General features: G+C 41.8%; 1 protein-coding gene across 1 annotated transcript in view; it reads right to left on the bottom strand.

Annotated features, from left to right (window-relative positions):
* Positions 1-258: 258 nt before the first annotated feature.
* LOC309501395 (NACHT, LRR and PYD domains-containing protein 1 homolog) overlaps positions 259-25,102 on the bottom strand; it is a 52,309-nt gene continuing 27,465 nt past the window's right edge. The window contains exons 17-21 of the mRNA XM_082173467.1: positions 11,590-11,843; positions 11,150-11,266; positions 10,525-10,666; positions 2,227-2,271; positions 259-2,116 (exon numbers count right to left, since the gene is read on the bottom strand). Coding sequence (XP_082029593.1) covers positions 1,836-2,116; positions 2,227-2,271; positions 10,525-10,666; positions 11,150-11,266; positions 11,590-11,843 — 839 coding nt within the window. The 3' untranslated portion in view covers positions 259-1,835. The remainder of the gene's footprint in view (positions 2,117-2,226; positions 2,272-10,524; positions 10,667-11,149; positions 11,267-11,589; positions 11,844-25,102) is intronic.

The following is a 25,102-nucleotide window of genomic DNA, read 5'->3' as shown; positions in this document are numbered from 1 at the left end:
AGCCAATAAAAGGCTGGAGGGCCCCAGAAGCCATCAGCTATTGGGTGTAAAGCCCAGTGAAAGCCTGATCGCTATGCATTGTAGTTGACAATGGACTCATTTAGATCTGTCCCATCACTCAACCTAATAAAATATGATGTGTAATAAATGATGGGAGTTGTGGGTATGCTCACAGATTGTAAAATCTGCAATGTGATATCGCAGAACAAGTCACTCAGTTGAAGAATACCGCAGGTGTCATCAATCGCTTGTGTAATAATAACTCACCACTGCCCGAGCTCCTCGTAGGAATAGCTGTCCGCTGCCAGTTTGAACTCTTCTGATAGGACGGAGACGCGAGTATCTGGGTAAACGCCACCAGTGCTTTTAACTCTGAAAGCTCGAGTTTATGTAACATTTTAGGATTTTTTAAACAAATGGATTCTACTCACAGAGTGTCAAAGTGAGCTTACAGACTCTTCTCTGAACACACGCTCTGCCTCCTTCCAAGAAAACCTCACGAGTATTTGACGCTTTGTGTTTCTATATGTGTGAGAGAGAGAGTGTGTTTGCTCATGTGATGTGAAGGAAAAAACTGAATGTGATGAATCTCTTTCTCTGAAGTGTCCGTGTATTTGTCCTTCACACTTTCAAAGTAGAGTAGAGTGCTTTTTCATATTTGTATCTGAACTAAATTGCATTTGAAAGCGCTTTTATAATATTTTTCTAAGATGGTGGCAAGGGGTCAGAGATTGAATGGTTTTTGGTATAAGCAATGTAAAGGAGAATTTTTTTTTTTTAAACAAAATGTTTATGATCATGATTTGTACATTTGTCTAAATTCTGGAAAGGGATATTGAATCAGATCATCAGAGCAAAGTTTAAAAATAATATTAGAATTGAAGAAATTTTGTCATTCAAATCCTGAGTTTTTATGCAAAATAAAGGGCTTTTATTATGTGAGCTCAAAAACCATGGCAACTGTTGCTCTTCAGAAAGGCTCAGTTTGTGCAGAATATGTTTCTGCAGCTGTTTAAATCTGGCTTGATTTAGGCTAAATTTACAAGACTTGACCCTTGGTCTATATTATTAAACATTTTTGAACGTTCAAAATATGCAATGATCAATACAGTTCAGTCCAACCAATTAGAAACTCTAATCAGTTTTGTCAGAAATAAAGTATAAATGTTACAGTGAGCTGGTGTTTAAACTAGTTTGCAGGTGCACAGTTATGAAATGGGTTTACATTAACCATGTTAGGTCTCTTGGTAATTTTGAGGCTTATTTGGCACCTTTATGTATGAGAAGATGAATTTGATGATCAAATTCACATAGCGATGGAAAGGGAATGAATGTGCAATACTGTGTTTAAAGTGTGTGAATATGAGAGCATGTTTCAGTGTGACTCTTGAGATCCATTTCCTCATGCTTCTCTTAAAAAAAAAAGTACTTCATATTGTTTATTATTAACTCTATTTTTCATTTGTATGTTTTATTCATCTTTTTAAAATGTAAAAGAAAACAAGAAAAATGACCCATATGTTTTCCCACAGCAACTTTTTGACAATTTTTTTTTTTTTTTTTATGTGGTTATTTTTCCACAGTAATATCAAATTAAAACATTTCATAGTAACTCATGTTGTCATACAGTAACAGCATCATACATGCTAAAACAAGTGTATTACATCAACAGGCATAAATACAGTGGGGACAAAAAATGGAGATTACGATGTAATTTAAATCTGGATATACAGTTAAAAATTTGGAAAACAGAAACTTATAACATGTACATCTATAAAAATTTACAGTATAATAACAGCAGAGCTGATCTTTACGCCTCAAACTCACTCTCAGCATTACTGTGGTGAAGGTCCACTGGAGCCAGACTCCAGATCCTCTACTAGATAAGGCTCGTTCTCCTTCAGCAGTTTGTAGAATTCTGCTTTTACAGAATCTCCTCCAGAGTCGAGAGCATCCCACAAGAGTCTCATTTTCTCCACTTGTGGTTCTACAGCTTTAATCTTTCTCCACATTTCACCAGTAATCATCTTTTTGCTCTCCAAACTGTCAGCAATCGCCATCACTGATGAAACTCTCTGAATGAGTTTATCTTTGTGTGTGTTCACAAATTCAGTTTCTGATTGAAACAAAAGATGATTTAAGTTAGTCTTCAGAAGAGTGTAAAATATGTGTGAGACTAATACAGGAATAAACATGTAATTGAAATGTTCAGTATTAAAATCAGACCTGGGATCCTTCTGTGTTCAGGAGGTTCTACACCTTTACTTGGTTCTGATAATTAAAAAAAATATTTAGACAAAAAGACATTTAAGATCACTGAGAAATCTGTTATCACAATCTTTTGAGGTCTCATTCCTTGCAGGGAATGAACCACTATCCTTCTGAGGACCAGCCTTAAAGGGATATAGCTCACCCAAAAGTGAAAATTCTGTCATCTGTAAATCATTTACACACCCTCATGTCATTCTGAACCTGTAAGACTTTCGATATTCTTGCTGAAATCTGACAGATTTCTCTCCCTCCATAGAGAGCAACGCAACAACCACGGAGGATATGTCGGACTGTCATCACAAACTAGATCAGATTGCAATTTTTCAAAGATCAGTTCTCATCAGCAGCATTGTAATGTAACATTTTAAACAACACTGGTTCTGTGTTCTCGTTCACAATGGTCTTGTATAATTATTAATTAAGTACTGTTATGGTTATTAAGATGGAATTTCTTTTTTTGTTAACAACTGTTTATTAAGTTTTCTTTTTTAAAGTCAAGAAAAACAAAAATACAACGCAAAAATCTAGAACCCATCCCATCCCATCCCACCCCTGGTAGACTTAAAGAAAATACCAATCAAATACAAACATAGAATGTAGACCCAAAAAACAATAATAAAACAATTAAATAAAAATAATAATTAAATAAAAAAATAGAAAAAATAAATAAATAAATTACATAGATGTTAAAAAAGTTGACAATATCAAAAGCAGCATGCCATAAATTCAGTCTTAACATTGGATCCATGCATACGAGAGGTTGAGAGTTCCATTGATATAATGTCCAGCCAAGATACCGTCCATGTTCTTCTGTCCATTGTGTGAGGAGGATTCCAGCGGTTAACTAACATTTTTTTCTGCCGCTGTGAGAGCGGTTAACAGTAAATATCTTTGTTGAATGGATAAGGTAAGGTCCCTAAAATCGTTCAAGAAAAAACTATGTGGGGTCAAAGAAATATCAGTGTCCAACAGATATGATAAGTCCTGTGAGAGTTGGGTCCAAAAAGGTGAGAGAGAGGGACAGTCCCAAAAGAAGTGCAAGTACGTGCCTAGAGATCCTTGAGAACAAAGATTACACTTGGGAGAGGAGGATAGATTCATATAGAAACGTTTCATAGGAGTCAAGTAAACCCTATTGAGTCATTTCCAGTGTATCATTTGATGATTGGGGTTCCTTGAAGACAGCTTAAACATCCTCCATACCTGATCCGAAAATAAAACATGCACATCTTCATTAAGATCCTTGGCCCAAACAGTTGTAATAGCTAAGGGTTTGTATGAATGCTCAAGAAGATACTGATAAATGACTGAAACAGAAGAGGGAGATCTCTCAGAAAGAAGGATTAATTTGCACAGTGGGTGAATAGGTAAATGGGAGTCCCAAGGCACCCCATATGCCCGAAGGGCAGATCTTATTCGCAAATACATATAAAAAGATGTACCTTGTAAATTATATTGAGCTTTCATGTTCTGAAATGATTTTAGACCCACATCGTCATAGATCTCTCCCAAAGTGTTTGCTTTTTTTGTCGTCCATTCATTGTGGACAATGAAAAGGGGCCTTGCCAGACAAAAGATTGTTATTATGGAAAATAGGTGAATGCCTATGCCAGATTGTAACTTGGTGTATTTGCTTTTCGACTTCCCTCCAAGTGGAGAGAAGATGAGTTACAATAGGACCAAACTGAGATTTACACTGCTTCAGTGGAACCCCGGAAAAAACAAGATGCTTCAGGGATAAACTATAGATTCCTCAATTGCTCTCCATGACACAGAAGCATCAGGGTCAAACCAGACTGATAAAGGGTGGAGGGTAAAGGCTTGAGCATAAAGTCTAAAATTAGGGAAAGACAGACCTCCATGTAATCTGCTACGCTGTAAGGTGGTCAGCTTGATTCGAGGACGTTTCCCATCCCATATATAACAAGAAACGCATGCATCGAGTTTATTCCAGAAGCCAGCAGGTGGAGAAAGAGGAATCATAATGAAAAGAAATGAATACGTGCAAGAACATTCATTTTAATTACAGATATACGAGCGTGAAAAGAAGTAGGGAGAGGAGACAAGACCAATTTTCCAAGTCTGAGGATATTTTTGCTAAAATACTATTCAGGTTTTTCAGATAATTTCCTGCAGGGATGGAAAGATATCTATCCCCAGGTACTTAAGGATTGAACCACTGGAGTAGATATGGATAGGGGCGTGGACTCAATTTTAAAGTTGAGGGGGAGTAAACATGACTTGCTCCAATTAATTTTAAACCCACAGAGGGATCCAAAATTGTCAAATAAATTCAACACCTGAGGGATAGAATGTAATGGTTTCTCCAAAAACAATAAGATGTCATCAGCAAACAATGAAATATGATGGTGTGTGTTCCTTATAATTATTGGGGAGATAATTTCAGATTGTCGGACTGCTTGAGCTAAGGGTTCCAAGGATAAAGCAAACAACAAAGGAGAAAGCGGACAACCTTGACGGGTACCTCGCTGTATAAAGAATGGTTTTGAACAAACTGGACCTGTAAGAACAGCCGCTGCTGAATTGGTATACAGAATTTTAATCATGTTTATAAAACTTGATCCTAAACCCAGATGTTGTAGAACCACCCACAAATAGTTCCATTCTAGCTGGTCGAAAGCTTTCATCGCATCCAGAGATAATACTGCGCAAGGGGAAGTCAACATACTCGCTGAATTAACAATATGACATAGCCTGCGCAAGTTATCCGAGGCGGAACGAGATTTAATAAACCCTGTTTGGTCATAATGAACTAATCTATTCATAAATCTCTCTAAACGTCGGGCCAGCACTTTAGCATACAATTTAACATCCGTCCCTATCAAAGAAAGTGGCCTATAGCTAGAACAGGAAGTCGGATCTTTGTCTTTTTTTAAAAGGAGAGAAATAATAGCTATATTAATCGATGAGTGAAATGAACCTTGAGAAACTGAAAAATGTATCTATCATATCCAACATCAGAGGGCCTAAGTCAGACCAGAAAGTTGTATATAATTCGATTGGAATACCATCTGTGCCAGGGGATTTCCCCTTGTTCATAGATTTAGCTGCTAACTCCAGCTCCTGGATCCGGTTGCATAAACTGCTAAGACTAGTCTTACAAGTTAGTCCTCCAGTATTTTTCTTTAAGACTGTTCATACATTTTTTATGTCAGTTACATAAAAACGTAGATTAGTCTAATTTGATAATTAAATGTAAGGCTGATAAGCCCTAACTAACAGCTAGTTGGTCATACTAGTTCTTAAGACACAGTCTTAACATAGTGGCTAAGTTTATGCAACTGGCCCCTGAAGAGTAATCGGTTCAGCCAGATATTCAGAATCTGAATCCGACAGCCAAGGTAAATCAAGATTGGATAGAAAGGATGCAGAAGAGTCCGGGTCACCACTAGAAGAGGTATAAAGATTAGAATAAAAAGAGCGAAAAGTGGTATTAATATCTTTAGGATCTGTCATACTGTCCCCAGATTGGGATTTCACTGCAGGAATATTAGCAAACTTTTCACTGTTGCGTAATCTCAAAGCTAAAAGGTGACTTGGTCTACTCCCCTGAAAATAGTAATTCTGCCTGGATTTTTGAATCAAAAATTCTGCCCTGGATCTCAGTAATGAGTTGAGTTCAGTCCTAACCGCCATCATTTTGCTGAGTGTTTTGTCCAAAAAAAATCATTGATTATCTCGTCAAGTTCTGAAGCTGCAATTCCAGTTCAACTATCTTTTTGTGTCGTTTTTTTCTGGAGGAAAGAGGTATATGAAATTTAGTTATTTCTTATAAAGCCTTTAACCGCATTCCAAAGTGTTCGAGGATCGTCCACCGAGCCTCGATTAATTTAAATAAACTCAGCAAACCTTTTTCTGAACTGACTGCAAAAGTTTTCATCCTGTAACAGCTTAGAGTTAAATCGCCATCTAGGGGCCCGAGATGGCCGAGGGACCAAAGATAAACTGCACAAATTACCATCATGATCAGACAGCGATAGGGAGCAAATATCCACATTTTGAGCAGCTGAAGATAAAGAAGTAGAAATAAAAATATAGTCAATTCGTGAATAGATTTTATGAGGGCCAGAGAAGAAAGTGAATGACCTAGTAGAAGGGTTTAGTAATCGCCAAATATCCACCAGTGAGGATGAGGTTGCACATTGCCGTAATTTATCAGAACAAAGAGCTTGAGAGTGTGATTCCTTTGACCCAGATCTATCTAAAGTATGGGACATTACTGAATTCATATCTGCACCCATTACAATTTCAAAGTCAGAGAATTTCAAGAGATAAACTGAGTAAAGAGAAGCAAGCAGGGTCAGGAGTACATGGAGCGTAAACTGAAAGAAATACAATATATTCCTAGTGATATTTAAAGTCCTCCGTGCCAAAATTAGGACACCTTTAGTTTTAGTATCCGTAGATGAATGAGTTACCACTTCATAAAACGTATTATTGCACCTGCGTACATCCTCCTCTTTCAAATGGGATTCCTGAACTAACGCTATATCAATCTTTCTTCTTCGCAAAAAATCCAAAAAACTTGTGCGTTTGTGAGGGCCGTTTAGGCCATTTATATTGCAACTCAGAATATTAAGCTCAGTCATGAGTATCCAATTGAAATGCTGCTTGATAAAACAAAGTACAACTTAGAAAATGAAACCATTTGAGTCTACCATCAAACCACCCCCCACCCTTCCCATTACTATTTGGAGAAACATAACCATATTCCCATAAACTATGGCGGATCAAACCAAGAACAAACCTTGATCCGCCAACCCCCCTTAATACGATCCGTGGCGTCAAAAGAAACCTGCACATTACTGAGGCACCGATATTGGCCCAGTGCTAACATAATGGCTAGCAATTACATAATAATAATAAATAAATAATTAATAATTATATAATAATAATAATAATAAATAAATAAATAATAATAATAATACACATTTAGCTACACGTAAAATAATAAATAACTAGATAAAAATAAAAAAAAACTTGTCACACAACCCGATAAGAAATACAATATACTGAGAGCTTAGCCTTTCAAAAATTATTGTGTACAAAATAAAGTGAGGTGAACTCTATAAAATAACAGTCACCTTACAAATTAGAACTTAGAGCATCTCAGCAAATGACCAGCCGAAGTTCAGCGGGGGTTAGTGGCTAACTGGCAGCCGAGAAAGTGTCTTGCTTCCTCTGGGGAATACAGCATCTTTGGTTCGCCTTGATTGAGAATGACCTTCAGCGTAGCAGGATAAAGGAGGAAATTCTGGATGCCAGCTTCCCTCATTTCCCTCCGAATTGGTGCAAACGCGCTTCTTTTTGCAGGCATAGGAGAAAAGTCAGGAAAGAAGGACAGCGCTTCTCCGTCGCTTGTTTTCACCGGGGCATGCAGTCTAGCAGCCCGCAGAATGAGCTCCCTGTCCGTGTACGGTGTACCGCAAAAGTTTAAAGAGAAAGACCCGTGGTTTAGCGCGATCTGAGGTAACGTTAGCCTTTGTATACACGCGATGTGCTCGTTCCACTTCAATCTCTCTTCCCGCCAGAGAAGGCAACCACGTCGACAGAGATCTTTTCAAAAAGCCCATGGGGTCGTCTTTTATCGGATCCTTCAGGCAATCCAATCAGACGCAGATTGCTGCGCCTGTTGCGGTCTTGTAAATCCACCACCTGTTGTTCAAGCGCGGCTAACCGCGTATCGTGATCTGTGACTACTTTCTTTTGTTCACGCATCTCACCTGTGAGAAGATCGAGTTTAGAGCATAGCGACTGGACAACTGACATGTGAGAGGCAAATTCACTCCGCATCGCCGTCAGCTCGGTTTTTAAAATGTCCTCGAAGCGTGCAACAGTGTTTTGTCAACCGTATCACTCGTGGTCGGTGCCTTGGATCTCTTCTTAATCGGTGAAGATGACGGCGACAAATCTCGCTGTTTTCGATTGTGTGACATCTGGCAGATCAATTATTGAATAAAACTTAAAATAAAACAAAAAAATCGGTAAAAAAAAAAAAAAAAAGGGGGGCCAATTGTACAGAGCTCTACTCAAGTACTACAGGGTTCATGAGCACGTCACGTGACTCTCTCATTAAGATGGAATTTCAACTTTGTTGAGCACACCCCAAACGTAGTCCAATCTCAGTGAAATTTGGTTTTAATTTCTCATGAAGGGGAGATGACTGGGTGAGTGAGAGCAGACAATTTCAAAAGTCCAAAAATAAGGACCATGCTAATTTTAATGCTTTAAAAAGTTCAAAAGATTTTTTTCTGATGAGACACAATTGGTTTATGAACATTTAATTTAAGCTAAAATATTTTCATTTGTGTTCTGAAGAGGAACAAATGTTACAGGTTTCAACGACATGAGGGTGGGTGATAACATATTTTTTTATTTTTGGGGTGAACTAACCCTTTAAAGGTGGGGTAAGCTGTATTTAAAAAACGCTTTTGGACACTAGGCTTGTTTGAGATGCGCCTTTCCTCGCCTGAAATATATGCGAGACTAGGCGGCTGCAGTGAGAGGAGGAGTGAAAAAAAGCGCAGGCAAGCCGGACAGTTCTCTCTTCTCGCAGTGGATCTGACACCTGCGAGATCAAAGATGGATATCGCGGGATTTACGCTCGTGCACAGTGTTGGATGTAAGTTCTGTTGCTTTTATATGAAAATAAATAAAATGAACAAGACACCCAAAGTAGCCTACTTGTTATTTTATTTCATTCCAAATACATGTTTATCAATAATTTTTCTTTAATACAGACATTTGTTTTTATTTATTTTATTTATTTATACAAATTAAATTGCATAACCCAAAGAGATCGCACTGTCAGATAGTTTGGGAATATTCACACATAACATATACACATAAAACATGATATTAGAGTTTTAAAATCAAACATTTTAAAAGAGAACAATACATCACAGTTGTTTAAACCAATGAGCATTAAGCTGTGTCGTCAGCAAGTCGTTTCCCATCGTGCTTTTGATTAACTGCGCCCGACTGCAGAATCCGACACGCGCGCCTTGCGCTCGCGAGAGATTTTTGACATACGTCAGCATGACATCAGAGCAAGGCGGACCGCACTCGGACACATGTCTAACCGGCATGCATCTCGCGCTGATCACCGGTGATCGATTCTGCGCAGATTTTGCTCATCTCAAACAAGCCTAATGTTAATATTTGAAATCAACCCAAACAAACACACCCCTCTCTTCAATGCTCTGCCTCCAAAACTCAGCTTCCAATCCTAACCGCCCTGCTCCGAGTTGGTCTCTAACCCAGATTCCCTGGCATGAGAAGCGAGTGCGCTAACAATGACGTTAAACACCGCATTCACTAACAGTCGTCACTAGCTGGCCTCCGTTAGTTAGGACGATTCTAAGGGCCCAGGCACTTCTGGGGGCCCCAGAGATCGATTTTATTAATGGAATGGGTGCGGTAGGGGGCCCAACCTCATATTCTTTCATAGGGCCCAAAATTGATGGTGGCGCCCCTCACAGTACACAATAGTAATTACAAAGAATTTGTTGTTAGCCAACATCACAGCAGCTCCAATCACACAATGACACTCAAACAGTGTTACTCAAGTGTGGAGCCGAATCAAAGCAACCTCCGTGTCTGTTTTCAGGCCTTCCCGCTTAGCTCTCTCCAGCGCTGGAAAGCTTTTTTAATATTAACGCGGGTCCTAAAGTTCTTGCCCAGTCATAACCCTTCCTTTCATTGTTTTCTTCTGAGCTTTTCTCTTTTATACTGTGTCAAATCTCCATTTCTGCAGTCTTTCTTCAAATCTCCCTCTTGCTCATTTTCTCTCCTCAACTCCTCACTCCCTAATGCTGATTGGCTACACATGTTTGTTTTTATTTGTTCATGTGTCAGTCCAACTAACTTTCAAACACCGCTTACCCCACTTTAAGCTTCATCTACTAGGCCACACAACACAAAGATGAACAAAGTCTATTGTTCGGACTGTTCATGCAAATGAACCTGTTAAAAACTATTCACCAACAGTTCTTCAAAATAGAAATGGTTATTCTAGTTTTAATAGTTGTATTTATTTTTAATGTATCTGTTCAAATTTAATGCTGTCACTCTTAATTATACTTACATTTTTTTTCACCTGATAAATACTGCTGATCACAAAATAAACTATAAATTTAGAGATATATTTGCTCCCTTAAAAAGCTCAAGGACATAGGCTACTGCAGAAATTACATTTCTCACAGAGGAGTGTCTATCGATTGACTTCTGTACCTGTAAGAAATATTCGCCGTCTGTTCCATACATCCTTCCCACCTTCTAAAATACCCAGTCTGACCTCCTCAATGTTGACATCCAGAAAAACTTCAAATGTGGGATGATAGTTTGGGCCAAAATTACACTCAAATATTTCAGTCTGAAAACAAGAACACCAATATGAAGACAACATTATAAGGTGGTTAGTTCTCACTCTGAATTATGTAATTTAAGGGCCTTAAAATAAAATTGTCAAAAGGTGTGTGTTTTGCATTTAATATTAATGGTCCAAGTTGCTACAGTTTAATAATCCACAGTTATTATAATGAACTGCAGTATATGGAATAATTGCTTATTCTGATCATTATTATAATTAACATATTTAACTTTTTATTAAATATTGATGCAAGGCTTTCTTTAAAGGAGATAAGGTAAAAAGTTGATTAAAAATTATGAAAAACTGTGGTGACCAGTCTGAGAACTATATACATACATATTTCCCTTATTTATATAATGGAATTCATATAATTTAACTTAAAATATTGAATAAAAAAAGTAATTGGACATGTTATATATCAACTACCCCTATTACATGCTGAAATTCAGTTTTGGAATTCAAATGTTATTCAATAAATATTGTTACCATTGGTTGCACTTCACATTCCTCTGGCTGACAACACAGACTGTATTTTTGGTAAGGAATCAGGTGACATTTTGAACTTGTCTCAATGTATTTTTTATCCCAGTGCCTGCTCTGGACCTTGAGGACAGGGGGCCGGGGGGAGAGACAAAACACAAAAAGGGGGTGAATTTACTTTAAACATTTGTGCTACTTTTACACAATATTTTCAGTACAAACATGCATTATATATAAATCACCAAATGCACTCTAGTTCTACCAGGAACTAACTAAATATATACAGTACAATGAATTAACATCACCACGGAAAGCAATAATAATAATAATGTCAATATTAAAAAGCAGTAATTATGTACAGTACACAAATATGTTCAATGTGTGTTTTATTTTATAATACTCTTTTAAACGGAAAGCGGATTTAAAAAAACAAAAGGAACAGATACCTCTGATACTGGAACATTCTCTGGAAGCAAGTGGATATTGAGTTTTTTCCTTTTAAGAGTTAGATTTCGAAGGAAGAGCAAAACCTGGCCTCTAATGGGGATGCCAAATATACTTTTTATCCAGACCAAAGGGCCAAAATCGCTGAGTTCTCTGATGTCAATCATCACATGAGTTTCTGTCACTTTGAGTGGCTGTATTATTTCTACATTACCACCAACGAAATGTGCCACAGCCAAACCATCCTTATTTTCCTCTGCAAAATACATTTAAAAATGTTGTTATTTGGTCAAATAAAGGTATTGGTCTTCTACTTATACAGTGACCAACATTTTACAAGTAGGCTAATGTAGGCTAATCATCGAGATCTCTCATCTCACTCCTTGCAAAATATTTACATACATATCCTCAATAGATGCAGTTTCAAGTTATCTGATGTGGAAATTATCAGTCATTGGGTCTCATTCATGAAACACGAGCAGAACGATTTTTTGTGTAAATCGTGTGTAAAGTGGTTCTGGCGTAAATTTTCGGATTCATTAAAATGTTCGTATATTTTCCAAATGTTAGTTGGTACGAAAGAAATCTACACCTGCTCCCAGCCACGCGTAAACAGTGCGTTTAACATCCGAACGTTTTGCTCATTAATAAAGCTGCATTTTAATTCACCTTAATCGGGTACATATTTACACAGCATTTAGAAAAAATATTATATATAGTAGGCCGGGCAGATACAGATCGAGGCTTCGTGAAGCAATGAAACAGTTGAACCAAATGGTCCATATTGTTTCGAGGCTTCGAAACAATCCGACACCCGTCTCAACGGTGACACCTAGTGGTCACTTGCAGGTGTTGATCTGAAACAACCTTGACGAGCCATTAAACAAATTTGTTGTTTTTTTATTATTGTATTTTTCTAATATGTGAAGCTTGTAACCTATAGGCTCCTCACTGTGCATAATGCTATTTTGGTCCTGCAAAATGAATATTAATAAAAGAAATCAACAAGCCACAATGTCTCACTTTTTTAGAGATTTTTATTAAACAATATTAATTTCTCTGCTGTGGAAGGACTTAGCCTACTTCTTTTTTTACAGATAATTTCTCCAGCCTTTGAAAAAATCCTCTCACAAGGGACACTTGTTGCTGGCATGCAAAGATATTTTTTAGCTAGGACATACAAATGAGGAAAGATTACTGCTCTCTCTTTCCAGTAAGTTAGTGGATCATGAGTTCTGGGCAAATACGCAAATTTCAAATTCTCCTCAAATGGCGCATCATGGATGATGTATTGTTGCAGTAGGCTAGCTGCCGATCACAATACACACATCTCACTTTATTTGGGGTTTCTAAACGGAAATGCTCCCACACCACAGATGTACGGCATCTCTTCTGGGGAGCCTCCATTTTATCTATCCAAATCTATCTATCTATGTATCTATCTATATGAATCTATGTATCTAGATATATATCTATAATCTATCTATGTATCTAGATATAATCTATGTATTTATATATGTATCTATATCTATGTCTATATATATTTATATCTACGTATCTATTAATGTGTCACTATATGTATACTCTGTCTGTCTCTAGCCTATCAGTCAATGTGTTGTGTAAATTTAAATGTAAGCCTAAATAGCCTATAACTAATCAAATGTCACTATATCACCAAAAATCCGCTATCTCAAAATCAAACTCCTCTCACAAAAACCCACGAGGTCAATATGCGTTGATTTCACTTTTATACAGATGCGCGATTGTGTGGTCTATTCCCGACCGTGTCAATCAAACGCTGATTCGGCGGACCACACCTGATGAAACACTTAGTGAAACACTTCAGGCTTCGTTTGGCCATAGTCACGTGACATGGGTGTTTTGAATCACGCTTCGGATCAGTGTTTCGAAAAACATCTGCGCTTCGGGATCTCGCAAAGCTTCGGAACGACTGTTTCGCGTCAGCCATCCCTAGTTGTGGCGTGTGCAAGATCAGATGGAATCCACATGGAAGAGGGTGATAACAACACGAAGGCACCGGACTATTAAAGTATTTTATATCGACCACAAATATGTTACCTTACATTCTAAGTAAAAGTACGGTGGCCGAGAGAGCTCAACGCGCTGCAACTGAAGAAAACACATGCAAATAGAAAAAACACCTGCAAATTAAGAAAACATCTTCATCAGTTTCACAACACATGTTTGCTCCAAATACTCACAACACAACCAAATACAGAAACGCGCTGCAAAAGTTCACAACACAAACAAATACAGAAACGCGCTGCAAAAGTTCACAACACAACCAAATACAGAAACGCGCTGCAAAAGTTCACAACACAAACAAATACAGAAACGCGCTGCAAAAGTTCACAACACAAACAAATACAGAAACGCGCTGCAAACATAGACAGTATATAAACTGGACACAGCGACCCCATAGGTTTCAACGGAGAAAAGTGAAGCAAATTAGAAGCACTCATTTCCTGATTGCCGAGCGAACTGCGCAGACTCAAATTGAGCTTGACGACGTGGATGTGACGTGAGCAGCCTGTCTGACAGTTGTAAGTCTTCTAGGAGCTGTGCCAAGAGAAATCTGAATCATTCCCTTCCGAAACTTGCAGAGACGGAGAGCGTGAGTTGGAGCTGTCCATGAGCTAGGAGCAGGATAAACTTTACGATTCTCTATGGGCTTCTCCCTTGACTTTATCGGACTTTATGCCTCCACGTCCCCCCGATTGACTGCGAGCTTCTCCTCCTGTCTCTACGGTAATTTCCAGAGAGTCGCGTGGTTATGACGCAATCGTTAGCCTGTTTTTACAAAAACTGCTTCTACGGGGCCATAACGTAAGATACAAGGTAATGGAGCATTTTATACATTGTCGTGTTTCTTTAGAAATAAATAATGGACAAATGGAGTCTTTAAACGCCTCAGATGTAAAGTTATTCGCTGTCAAAGTGACGCCAAAATGAATGGGAGTCAATGGGATGCTAACAGCAGGTGAAGGCTTGTTAGCCAATGGCGGCCGCCGGGGGTGGTACGAAAATTGAGAGCTCGATTACCCCCCTGGCTGCAAATGGGACAGAACACAACGGAAATGTTTCCGGGGAACCCAATAAGTGACGGACGGACGGACGGACGGCTGGGACGTGCTTATTGCTCGCGAGCTTACCTATGCCCTACTCTCTTAAAAGGGCAGACGGCAGAGCCCTTGAATTGGGCACTTTGGAGGGAGCGGGGCACTTGTGTGCCATTATGTTGATGAAGGGAGCAACGAAAGACAATGTAATTTCCTCATTATTTTCACCTGGGATGTTCCCATGACAACGCAGCGCGTGTCCATCAGCTGAATAGCTGTTCTTACCAGAAATATAGTATTATTGCTGTTAACATAACTGTTGCAAATAAATATACATTTTATACAACAAAGATTGTTTTTTAAATATGCGTTATATCTGCGTGTGAGTGTCTCAACTTTAAAACTTGCCGTCTCATATTTGGACCCTAGCTGCATTCTAACATTTCTTATGAAACTTATTTTAACATAACATGACAAAATGTGTACAATGTAACTGATGTATAGATTAATGTCTTTCCCTCTTTTTCTCATCTTTTTTATTTATTTATTTTAGTCTTCAGCTCATTGTTCTTTTTAGTATTCTTATGACATTGAACATATTGTAAATACATTTTGTATATTGTATACAAAGTTGTATGTCATAAACGTGTCATCTCTGTATGTTTTACAATTTTTTTTATAATAATAAAAGTAGACAGCTGTAAGCACGTCCCAGCCTGGTCCGTCACTCATTTGGGTTCCCCGGAAACATTTCCGTTGTGTTCTGTCCCATTTGCAGCGCGTTTCTGTATTCGTTTGTGTTGTGAACTTTTGCAGCGCGTTTCTGTATTTGGTTGTGTTGTGAGTATTTGGAGCAAACATGTGTTGTGAAACTGATGAAGATGTTTTCTTAATTTGCAGGTGTTTTTCTATTTGCATGTGTTTTCTTCAGTTGCAGCGCGTTGAGCTCTCTCGGCCACCGTATAAAAGACACAAAATATGTCTTATTTGATCGGTGAGTAATGTAGATGAACTGCTGCGCTTGTGACACTGACAGCTAGGGCGCATATTTAACTGAAAGAAGTGAACAAGCAGAGAGAGAGAGCCCCGGTCGCGCGCGCGCACTCTCCGGAGCCAGGCGAAAGTGAAAACAAGACTTCACCGTCTCCAAACTAGACGCTGTCTTGCTCTCTCTCCCGCACGCATATTAATCAAAATAAAACGACATGATGGTAAAAGGTCGGAAGACCAAAGTTTCATGTGGAGCATTCTGAGATTTTTGTTTCCTGAATTACCGCTGGGTGTGAATTGTGCTAAAATACGTTGCCTTATCTTCTCTGAAATGCGTTCCGCACATTCAGCTGACATAAAATTACTCTCTAAATAAACGAAAAAACCTATCCAGTGATGTAATGTTCCCTATCAAGGCTACGGAACTCGACATTACGGATGTCGTATATGGGAACTCCTCTCATCCTTCACTTCCGCTGAAATCTTATAGGCTAACGCCAGCAGAGCTGGCCAATTGACGCAAATATGCAAATACTGAAACACCGTTGCAGTTATAATGCAAGTGCAGCGTTGCGACGATCCAAGTGGCTGTGGTGCTTTGTTTTGTCCAGCAGGTGTCTCTGGGTAACACTTTTTGTGTCTTCAGGTTAAATGCTTCTACACAGGTGTGGAACATTGACGATGATTAACCATGCTGCTTATAAGACGCTGGCTTTCTCACCCTTGGGGAGGGAACAATTGGGCTTGGTCTCTGCTGGTCTCGCTGCTTGGTGGACATGCTGACTTTTCACTCTCTCCAGTCCAAGGCTTGATGTGGTTGTTTTGTGTTTGTAGATTTTTTCCTCTTTACTTTAAATGTAGTTATGTCTGTTTTCTTGATTAAATATTAAATGTTTCAAATTTGATTATGTTGTATGGACTCTCCATTCATGTTGCTGCTCCTTGAGCCAAGGGGTTGTAACATATGGGGGCTCGTCCCGGATTAACTGAATTGGCTTAGGGTTTTGGTATAATTTGGATGATTCTTTCATTAGAATTATAATTTGGATAATTCTTTAATTAGAATTAGAATTTGGATAAATCTTTCATTAGAATTATAATTTGGATAATTCTTTCATTAGAATTATAATTTGGATAATTCTTTTATTGGAATTATAATTTGGATAATTCTTTCATTAGAATTATGATTTGGACAATTCTTTAATTAGAGTTGTGATGTGGATGATTCTTTAATTGTGATTTGGGTAATTCTTTAGAATTACAGTTTGGTTTATTCTTTAGGTAAAATTATTGGTTGGGTAAAATAAGTTTTGGGGAGTGCCATATGAAAGATTTTTGTTTTGATTAGTGGTTTTGGACTGGAGAGAGAATTGTCCAGCAGTTGCACTAAATTGTTCAGATGTTGCGGTTTAGACTGCATAAGCCAAAAAAAAAGAATAACCCCGTGTTAGGCTGAAGAGCGCTTAACGCTTTTTGTTATTTTAGTTTGTTATTTTAGTTTGTTGTTTTTGGTGCGTCGGACGCGGGTAGACTGGTTAGCAGTTGAGCTGCATGTGGGCGTGCCGAAGACTAGGGTTGAGTATAATTAGTTGTGTATGTATATTATTTAGATACGGGGTGGCTTTAACAAATTTTTCTGGCAATTAAAGTGTGACCTGTTGGCTTTGGTGAGTATTACATACTTTGTTGTTCAAACGTTCTTAAAGTAAAGTAAAATTAAAATGGATTTGTTACAAGATTTTATTGTTGCTCCTACGATGGGTAAATTAGAGCGCCTTTCAAAAGAACAATTATTTAAAGTAGCCGAACATTTTGAGTTTGAATTGGCTTTAGCGAAAAGTACTAAGGTAAAACCTCTGCGAGGGGCTGTAGAGGAGAAATTAAGAGAGATGTTAGTTTTGACTTCAGAGACACAGTCTGATGAAGAGGTGACACCTGAAGGTACTTCGACACCTCATGCGTTGTTAGATCCTAACAGGTTAACCTATGAACAACAGTTAGAAATCCTTAAGATACAAAATAAAGAACGTGAATTGGACCGAGAACTTGAGTTACAGAAATTGAAAAGCCAAGAGCGAGAACAAGAACGCAAATTTGAGACTTTTAGAATGCAACAAAGAATGGAGGAGATGAAATTGGCTCAGGACGCAGAACGGTTAAATTTGATCGGACAAGGAAAGCTTTCTGGTGCAAATGGTGATTCCTTAAATGATCAGGGAATTGCAGGGGCGAGTGGAAATCGAATGATCGGTCTAGTACAGATGATTAAACTCTTACCTAAATTCAATGATCGAGATCCAGATGTGTTTTTTTCTCTGTTCGAAAGCTTGGCTGAGGATAGAGGCTGGAGCGATGCGGAACGTACACTTTTACTACAAAGTGTTTTGGAAGGAAAAGCTCAGGAAGCCTTCATTTCACTTTCTTCTGAAAATCAAAAGAACTATAAGGTAGTAAAAGAGGCAGTTTTAAAAGCGTATGAACTTGTCCCTGAAGCGTATCGGCGACGTTTTAGAGGTTGGAAAAAAGATGAGCGTAAAACGCACGTTGAAGTGGCAAGAGAATTGACAAGTCTCTTTAATCGTTGGCGTACATCGTTGAGTGTTAGTACTTTTAAAGAGCTTTCTAATCTAATAGTTTTGGAGCAGTTTAAAAACATTATTCCAGAGCGTGTCGCGATGTATGTAAATGAACATAAGGTGACAACGGCTGCTGAGGCTGCCATTCTTGCAGACGAATATGTACTAATCCACAAAAACACCAGTGATTATTTTTTTTAAAAGCCAAGTAACAGCGGAAATGTAAGGAGAATGAGTCCAAACAGATCAGAGCATGTTAGGAAACTGGATCCAGATTCGAGTTGCAGGTATTGTTTGGAAAAGGGTCATTGGAAAAAGGAGTGCCCTATATTAAGAAATAAGTATAAGTCTGTGGTTCCAAAAGCTGTGGGTCTCGTGTCAACTACTGGTTTGATTTTGAAATCAGAGGTAGGAGGAGCTAAGACTTACGGAGGGAAACAGGGTCTTTTGCAAGCAGGATATGAACCGTTTATAACTATGGGGACTGTGTCGTTGAAAGATTTTTCGCGAGTGCCTGTTACGATATTACGTGATACAGGATCATCTGAATCTTTCTTATTGGATTCGAAACTACCGTTTTCTTCAAAATCAGACACGGGGAAAAGTGTTCTAATTCAAGGTATTGGATTAGACGTATTTTCGGCTCCTCTGCATCGAGTTCAGTTAGAATCTGACGTCGTGAAAGGTGAGGTGGAAATTGCATTAAGATCAGTTTTGCCTATTGAGGGGGTGGATTTGATTTTGGGAAATAATTTGGCGGGGAGTAAAATATGGGGTATGGAAGTGTTTCCCGTTGTTAAAACCACTCCGGTCTGTTTGGTCAAGTCAGACAAATGTGTGCAAGAACTGCCTGAAGTTTTCTGTTCCTGTGCCGTAACACGAGCGATGAGTAAGAACAAAGGTATGGATGAGTATGAAGATCAGGAGGGATTTCCTTATGATCTTTCTAGGAATTTGTCTTGGTTTGTTCCATCGATTTCTCGGCAGGATTTGATTGTTGAGCAAAAAAACGATGTGCAGCTGAACGCATTGTTTGAATCTGTTAAATCAGAATATGAGGTGAAAAGTTTGGCTAGCGGGTATTTTACACAGAACGGATTGTTACTTCGTAAATGGACGCCGTGTTATGATAAAATTCTGGGTGACCCAGTGGTTCAGATAGTGGTACCAAAGGGATTGCGGGAGTTCATTTTAAAAACCGCTCACGGAGACATTGCTGGTCACTTTGGAGTAAAGAAAACCTATCACAGTGTGATGCGTTATTTCTTTTGGCCTCGATTAAAGCGAGACGTGGCTGCTTTTATAAAAACTTGCCATGTCTGTCAATTGGTCGGAAAACCGAATGAAGTGTTATCTCCTGCTCCATTGTATCCTATACCTGTGGTGAAAAATCCCTTTGAGTATTTAACGATTGATTGTGTGGGGCCATTACCTCCTTCTAAATCTGGCTCCGTCTATATGTTGACCGTGATGTGCCAAACCACGCGATATCCTGCTGCGTATCCGTTGCGCAATATTACTACAAGGTCTGTAGTGAAAGCTTTGACTCAATTTATTTCCATATTTGGAATTCCTCGTGTAATTCAGTCGGACAGGGGAACAAATTTTACATCACATATGTTTGCCCAAATTCTAAAACAGTTGCGAGTAGATCATCACAAAAGCAGTGCTTTTCATCCTGAGAGTCAGGGATCCCTTGAACGCTTTCATCAAACATTAAAACAGTTGTTGAGAACGTACTGTACTGAATTGATGAAAGACTGGGAGGAGGGACTTCCTTGGTTGATGCTTGCTGCTCGCAAGGTCATTCAAGAAAGTTTGGGTTTCAGCCCTAATGATCTAGTATTTGGACATACGGTAAGGGGACCGCTTGCGCTTTTGCGTGATGATTTATTGGAAACTGAACCACCAACAAATCTTTTGGATTATGTAAATGGATTCCGATTTAGGTTGTATTTAGCCGGTACTTTAGCCCGTGAAAATCTGGGTAAGGCACAATCTAAAATGAAAACCTGGTTTGATCGTAAGGCAGAAGGCAGGGAGTTCAGTTCTGGAGATCAGGTTTTGGTGATACTTCCGAAGACTGGTTCCTCTCTTGCTGCCAGATTTTCTGGACCTTATACTGTGCTCGAAAAACTTTCAGAACAAAACTATATGATTTCCACTCCAGATAGAAAGAAGAAGGCTCAGTTGTGTCATGTAAATCTATTGAAGCCTTATTTGTTTCCAAAAATGGGACAAAACGACGCTGTTGGAGATGCTGAAATCAAACCTGCTGCGATTGCTGTAGGGGGCGAAAGTGGGGTTGAGAAGGATATTTTTGACGAATGTTTAATTCAACCTAGACTTCGAAATTCTTGCAGTCTTATAGTCTCGATATTCGTCATATTAAAGGGGTGGATAATATTATGGCGGATACTTTGTCACGAGCTCCATTGAACGAGTAACCTATTACAATTTTGTTGGTTCTTGTCCTTCTTTAGTTCACCTCTTTTATGTTCTCAAGGCGCCTGAGAGCATTGAGAGGTGGCGTTGATAAGGGGTAGGTGGTGAAGGAGAGATGGTGAGTAGAACCAATAATTTTGTTTGAATTTTAAGTTTGGTAAAAATCTTATTCTGTGATGGTTTGTTCTTTGTATGTGTCGTTTTATGTATTATGTTTACAGAGTACCTTTTTATAAGGGCCTCTGTCTTTGGGGGGGAGGTGTGACGATCCAAGTGGCTGTGGTGCTTTGTTTTGTCCAGCAGGTGTCTCTGGGTAACACTTTTTGTGTCTTCAGGTTAAATGCTTCTACACAGGTGTGGAACATTGACGATGATTAACCATGCTGCTTATAAGACGCTGGCTTTCTCACCCTTGGGGAGGGAACAATTGGGCTTGGTCTCTGCTGGTCTCGCTGCTTGGTGGACATGCTGACTTTTCACTCTCTCCAGTCCAAGGCTTGATGTGGTTGTTTTGTGTTTGTAGATTTTTTCCTCTTTACTTTAAATGTAGTTATGTCTGTTTTCTTGATTAAATATTAAATGTTTCAAATTTGATTATGTTGTATGGACTCTCCATTCATGTTGCTGCTCCTTGAGCCAAGGGGTTGTAACAAGCGTCAATTCCCTTCAGAATCTCTCTCTTCACGCTTAAATCGTGTGCTAGAAAGCTGATATTACAAACTTGGATTATTCGCCGTCGTTGAAGTTGCGTCGGAGATACTCGCACTGTCTCCTGCATCCGATGGCAACTACTTGCAACTTATGCTCGGGCCCCATCGCCCCCACCGAAACGCACCTGTTCTGCATCGCGTGCTTGGGGCTGGCCCATGCTGAGTCAGCCCTCGGGGACGGAGGGTCCTGCGACCACTGCGCGGATTTATCCCTTCGAGCCCTCAGAGCCAGGAGGGAGGAAGCTCGCGCAGCAGCGGGGATTGGGCCTACCGCCGCCTCTGAGCCGCTGGTAGCCCCCCCCCAACCGCAGAGTCGAGGTTCGCTCCCCGGTGAGCTTCCCCGACCCCACCTTTCATCCCCCTCGCGACGTCACTGACTTTGTTTCCTTCGGGGTGAGTGAGGGGGACGACTCCATGTCGCTGTCGGCTTCCGAGAACGACTGGGGTGCAGAGCAGGCCGCACCGCTGGCGGCCGCGGAGCAGGACACCCCTGCGGACCTGCAGGACGAGCTCTTCCGCGTCCTCTCTAAGGCCGTCGAGGAGCTGGACCTCGACTGGAAAGCTCCTGATGAACCATCAAAGAGCAAATTGGATACGTGGTTCCTACAATCGAGCCGCCGTCAGGCCGCTTCGAAAAGGGGAACACCGTTTTTTCCCGACGTGCATGAGCACGTGGTGAAGTCGTGGGCGGCCCCGCAATCGGCGCGCACCCTCACTTCCACCCAGGCTATGTTTGCCCCCGTGGACGAGGCGGGGGACCACGGCTACCTCAGCATCCCCCCCGTCGAGGAGACCGTTGCCGCTCATCTCTGCCCGTCGGCTCCCGCCCTGGGCTCGGACCGCAGCCTGCCGTCCCGAGCCTGCAGATTTACGGCCCACCAGGCCAACAAAGCCTTCGGTGCCGCGGGGGAGGCGGTATCCGCGCTGCATGCTATGGCCCTTCTCCAAGTGCTCCAGGCAAAGCAGCTGAAGTCTCTGGATGGCGCCGCCTCTCTTGACGCTGACGCCATCCGAGATCTCCGTTCGGCCACGGACCTCGCGCTCCTGGCCACGAAGCGCTCGGCCCAGGCGATCGGCCGTTCTATGGGCTTCCTCGTGGTCCTCCACAGGCATCTGTGGCTCACCCTGTCGGACGTGCAGGAAGCCGACAGGAAGACGCTCCTGAATGCGCCCATTTCCCCTGCAGGCCTGTTCGGAGACGCCATGGAGAAAGTAACCGAGCGTTACTCCGAGACGCAGAAAAAGGCCAAGGCTATGAGCCACGTCATTCCGCGAAGGGCGCCGCCGCCGCCGCAGCCGCGCTCTCGTTCGTCCTCAGCCTCAGGCCGCCAACCCCAGGCTGCGGCCAGAAGACAGACAGCGCCCCGCCCGGGACAGGATGCCCGTAAGGGCCGCAGCGGTCAGTGGCAAGGGGCGGGTAACAGGAGGACGCAGAGGAGCCCGCAAACAGAGCTTTTTTCTCCTCTTGCACCACACACTGTGTTACCCGCCCTGCCCTCGAGCAGCGCAGAGTCACGGTCAATAACTATCCCCAGCACTCACATAGCGGCCATGACCGCAGCGGCGATGACCGCAGGTTTAGATCAGCCCACGCTCAGTCGTTTCCAGGCAGCGTGGGAAGCTATTCCGGGCATTTCGCCGTGGGTGTTGAATATAATTCGGCGCGGGTACACACTTCAGTTCAAACGCAGACCACCCCGCTTTCGCGGCGTAATTCAGTCATTAACTTTGCCCCAAAACGCTCATGTGCTGAGGCAGGAAGTGTGCAGCTTGCTCGAGAAGAAGGCTATAGAACCAGTTCCCCCGAGCGAGCGGGACAGCGGGTTCTACAGCCGCTACTTCGTTGTGCCGAAGAAGGGAGGGGGTCTCCGCCCCATTCTGGATCTGAGACCTGTCAACAGAGCGCTTCACAAGCGCGCCTTCAGGATGACAACACTGAAGCAAATCCTGGCGCAAATTCGCCCCCGGGACTGGTTCGCTTCAGTGGATTTAAAGGACGCTTACTTTCACATTCAGATAGTGAAGCGTCACAGACGATTCCTGAGGTTTGCGTTCGAGGATTCGGCGTACCAATATACGGTGCTTCCGTTTGGACTGGCCCTAGCCCCCCGAACGTTTTCAAAATGTGTAGACGCGGCACTCTCACCCCTCAGATCGAGCGGAATGCGCGTCTTGAACTATCTGGACGACTGGCTAGTTCTCGCTCAGTTGAGAGAAACGCTGGTCAGCCACGTGAATACACTCCTTCGACACTTGGAGATGCTCGGGTTGAGGGTGAACGTCCAAAAAAGTGTGCTCACACCGAGCCAGACGATAACATTCCTGGGAGTGTGCTTGGATTCGGTGAGAATGAGAGCGCGCCTCTCCCCCGAGCGAGCGGAGGCTCTGAGTTCTTCTCTCGGTCTCTTCAGACCTGGCAGGCTCGTCCCACTGAAAGAGTTTCAGAGGCTACTGGGACGGATGGCAGCGGCTTCTTCAGTGTGTCATCTGGGGCTGCTGTTCTATTTGAGACCGCTTCAACTCTGGCTGAAAGCGCGCGTTCCCCCGAGTGCGTGGTATTCTGGCCACAGGCGCGTTATGGTCACCAGCGGATGCGCCCGCGCCCTGGCCCCGTGGAGGAACCCAGATCTCTTCAGCTCAGGTGTCCCTATGGGCTTAGTGACGCGGCGAGTGGAGGTCCTGACGGACGCTTCATCCACCGGATGGGGAGCGGTCTGCTTGGGCAAGCCCGCCTCGGGTCAGTGGTCAGAGAAGCAGATGGAGTGGCACATAAATCGCTTGGAACTAGAAGCGGTCTCTCTAGCTCTAAAAACCTTCCGGTCTCAGCTGGAGCAGCGGCATGTGTTGATTCGGACAATTCGCGGATTTGGTAGGGTTACTAGCAGGGCAGCCATGGGAGATTCCGCTCAGGAAGGACCTTCTGTCTCAGGCGAGCGGAACGATCTGGCATCCCAGCCCCGCGCTGTGGAGCCTCCATGTGTGGCCGCTACAGGGTCGCTGAGCGGGCGGGACGCGCTGCACTCGCGGGTTTTGAATACCATCGCGGAGGCGCGAGCTCCGTCCACCAGGCGCCTGTATGCTCTGAAGTGGGGTGTGTTCTCTAAATGGTGTCAGGATGTCGGCATAGACCCAGCGGACTGTTCTGTGTCGGATATTCTACGCTTCCTTCAGTATAGGATGGATGAAGGGAGCCTGCCATCCACTCTGAAGGTTTATGTGGCCGCTATTGCCGCGTTTCACCCCCCTGTTGACGGACAGTCTATCGGTAGACATGCGTCGGTGACACGGTTCCTCAAGGGAGCTAGGAGATTGTGCCCTGCACGGCCGCCTTCTGTGCCGCCGTGGGATTTAGCTTTGGTCTTGGAGGCTTTGTCACGACCGCCTTTCGAGCCCCTAGCCTCGATTGCCATTAAGGAACTATCGATTAAAACGGCTCTGCTTCTCGCTCTCGCCTCGGCGAAGCGGGTTGGGGATTTACAGGCTTTCTCTGTAGGTGAAGATTGTATTCGCTTTGGACCGGGAAACTGTAATGTTACTCTCAGACCGAGGCCGGGTTACGTTCCTAAGTCGCTCAATACCCCGTTCAGAGCGCAGATCGTTTCTCTGCCTGCCCTGTCCGCTGAGCCATCAACCTCTCAGGGTTCGGATGCTCAGAGTGCTATTTGCCCAGTCAGAGCGCTCCGAGAATACATTTCTCGCTCGGCAGCGTTTCGA

The sequence above is a fragment of the Leuciscus leuciscus genome, assembly GCF_965113295.1.
Source record: "Leuciscus leuciscus genome assembly, chromosome: 6".
Lineage (NCBI taxonomy): Eukaryota > Metazoa > Chordata > Actinopteri > Cypriniformes > Leuciscidae > Leuciscus > Leuciscus leuciscus.
Note: the sequence above shows the minus strand (reverse complement) of the source record. Positions and strands in the feature narration are given on the sequence as shown.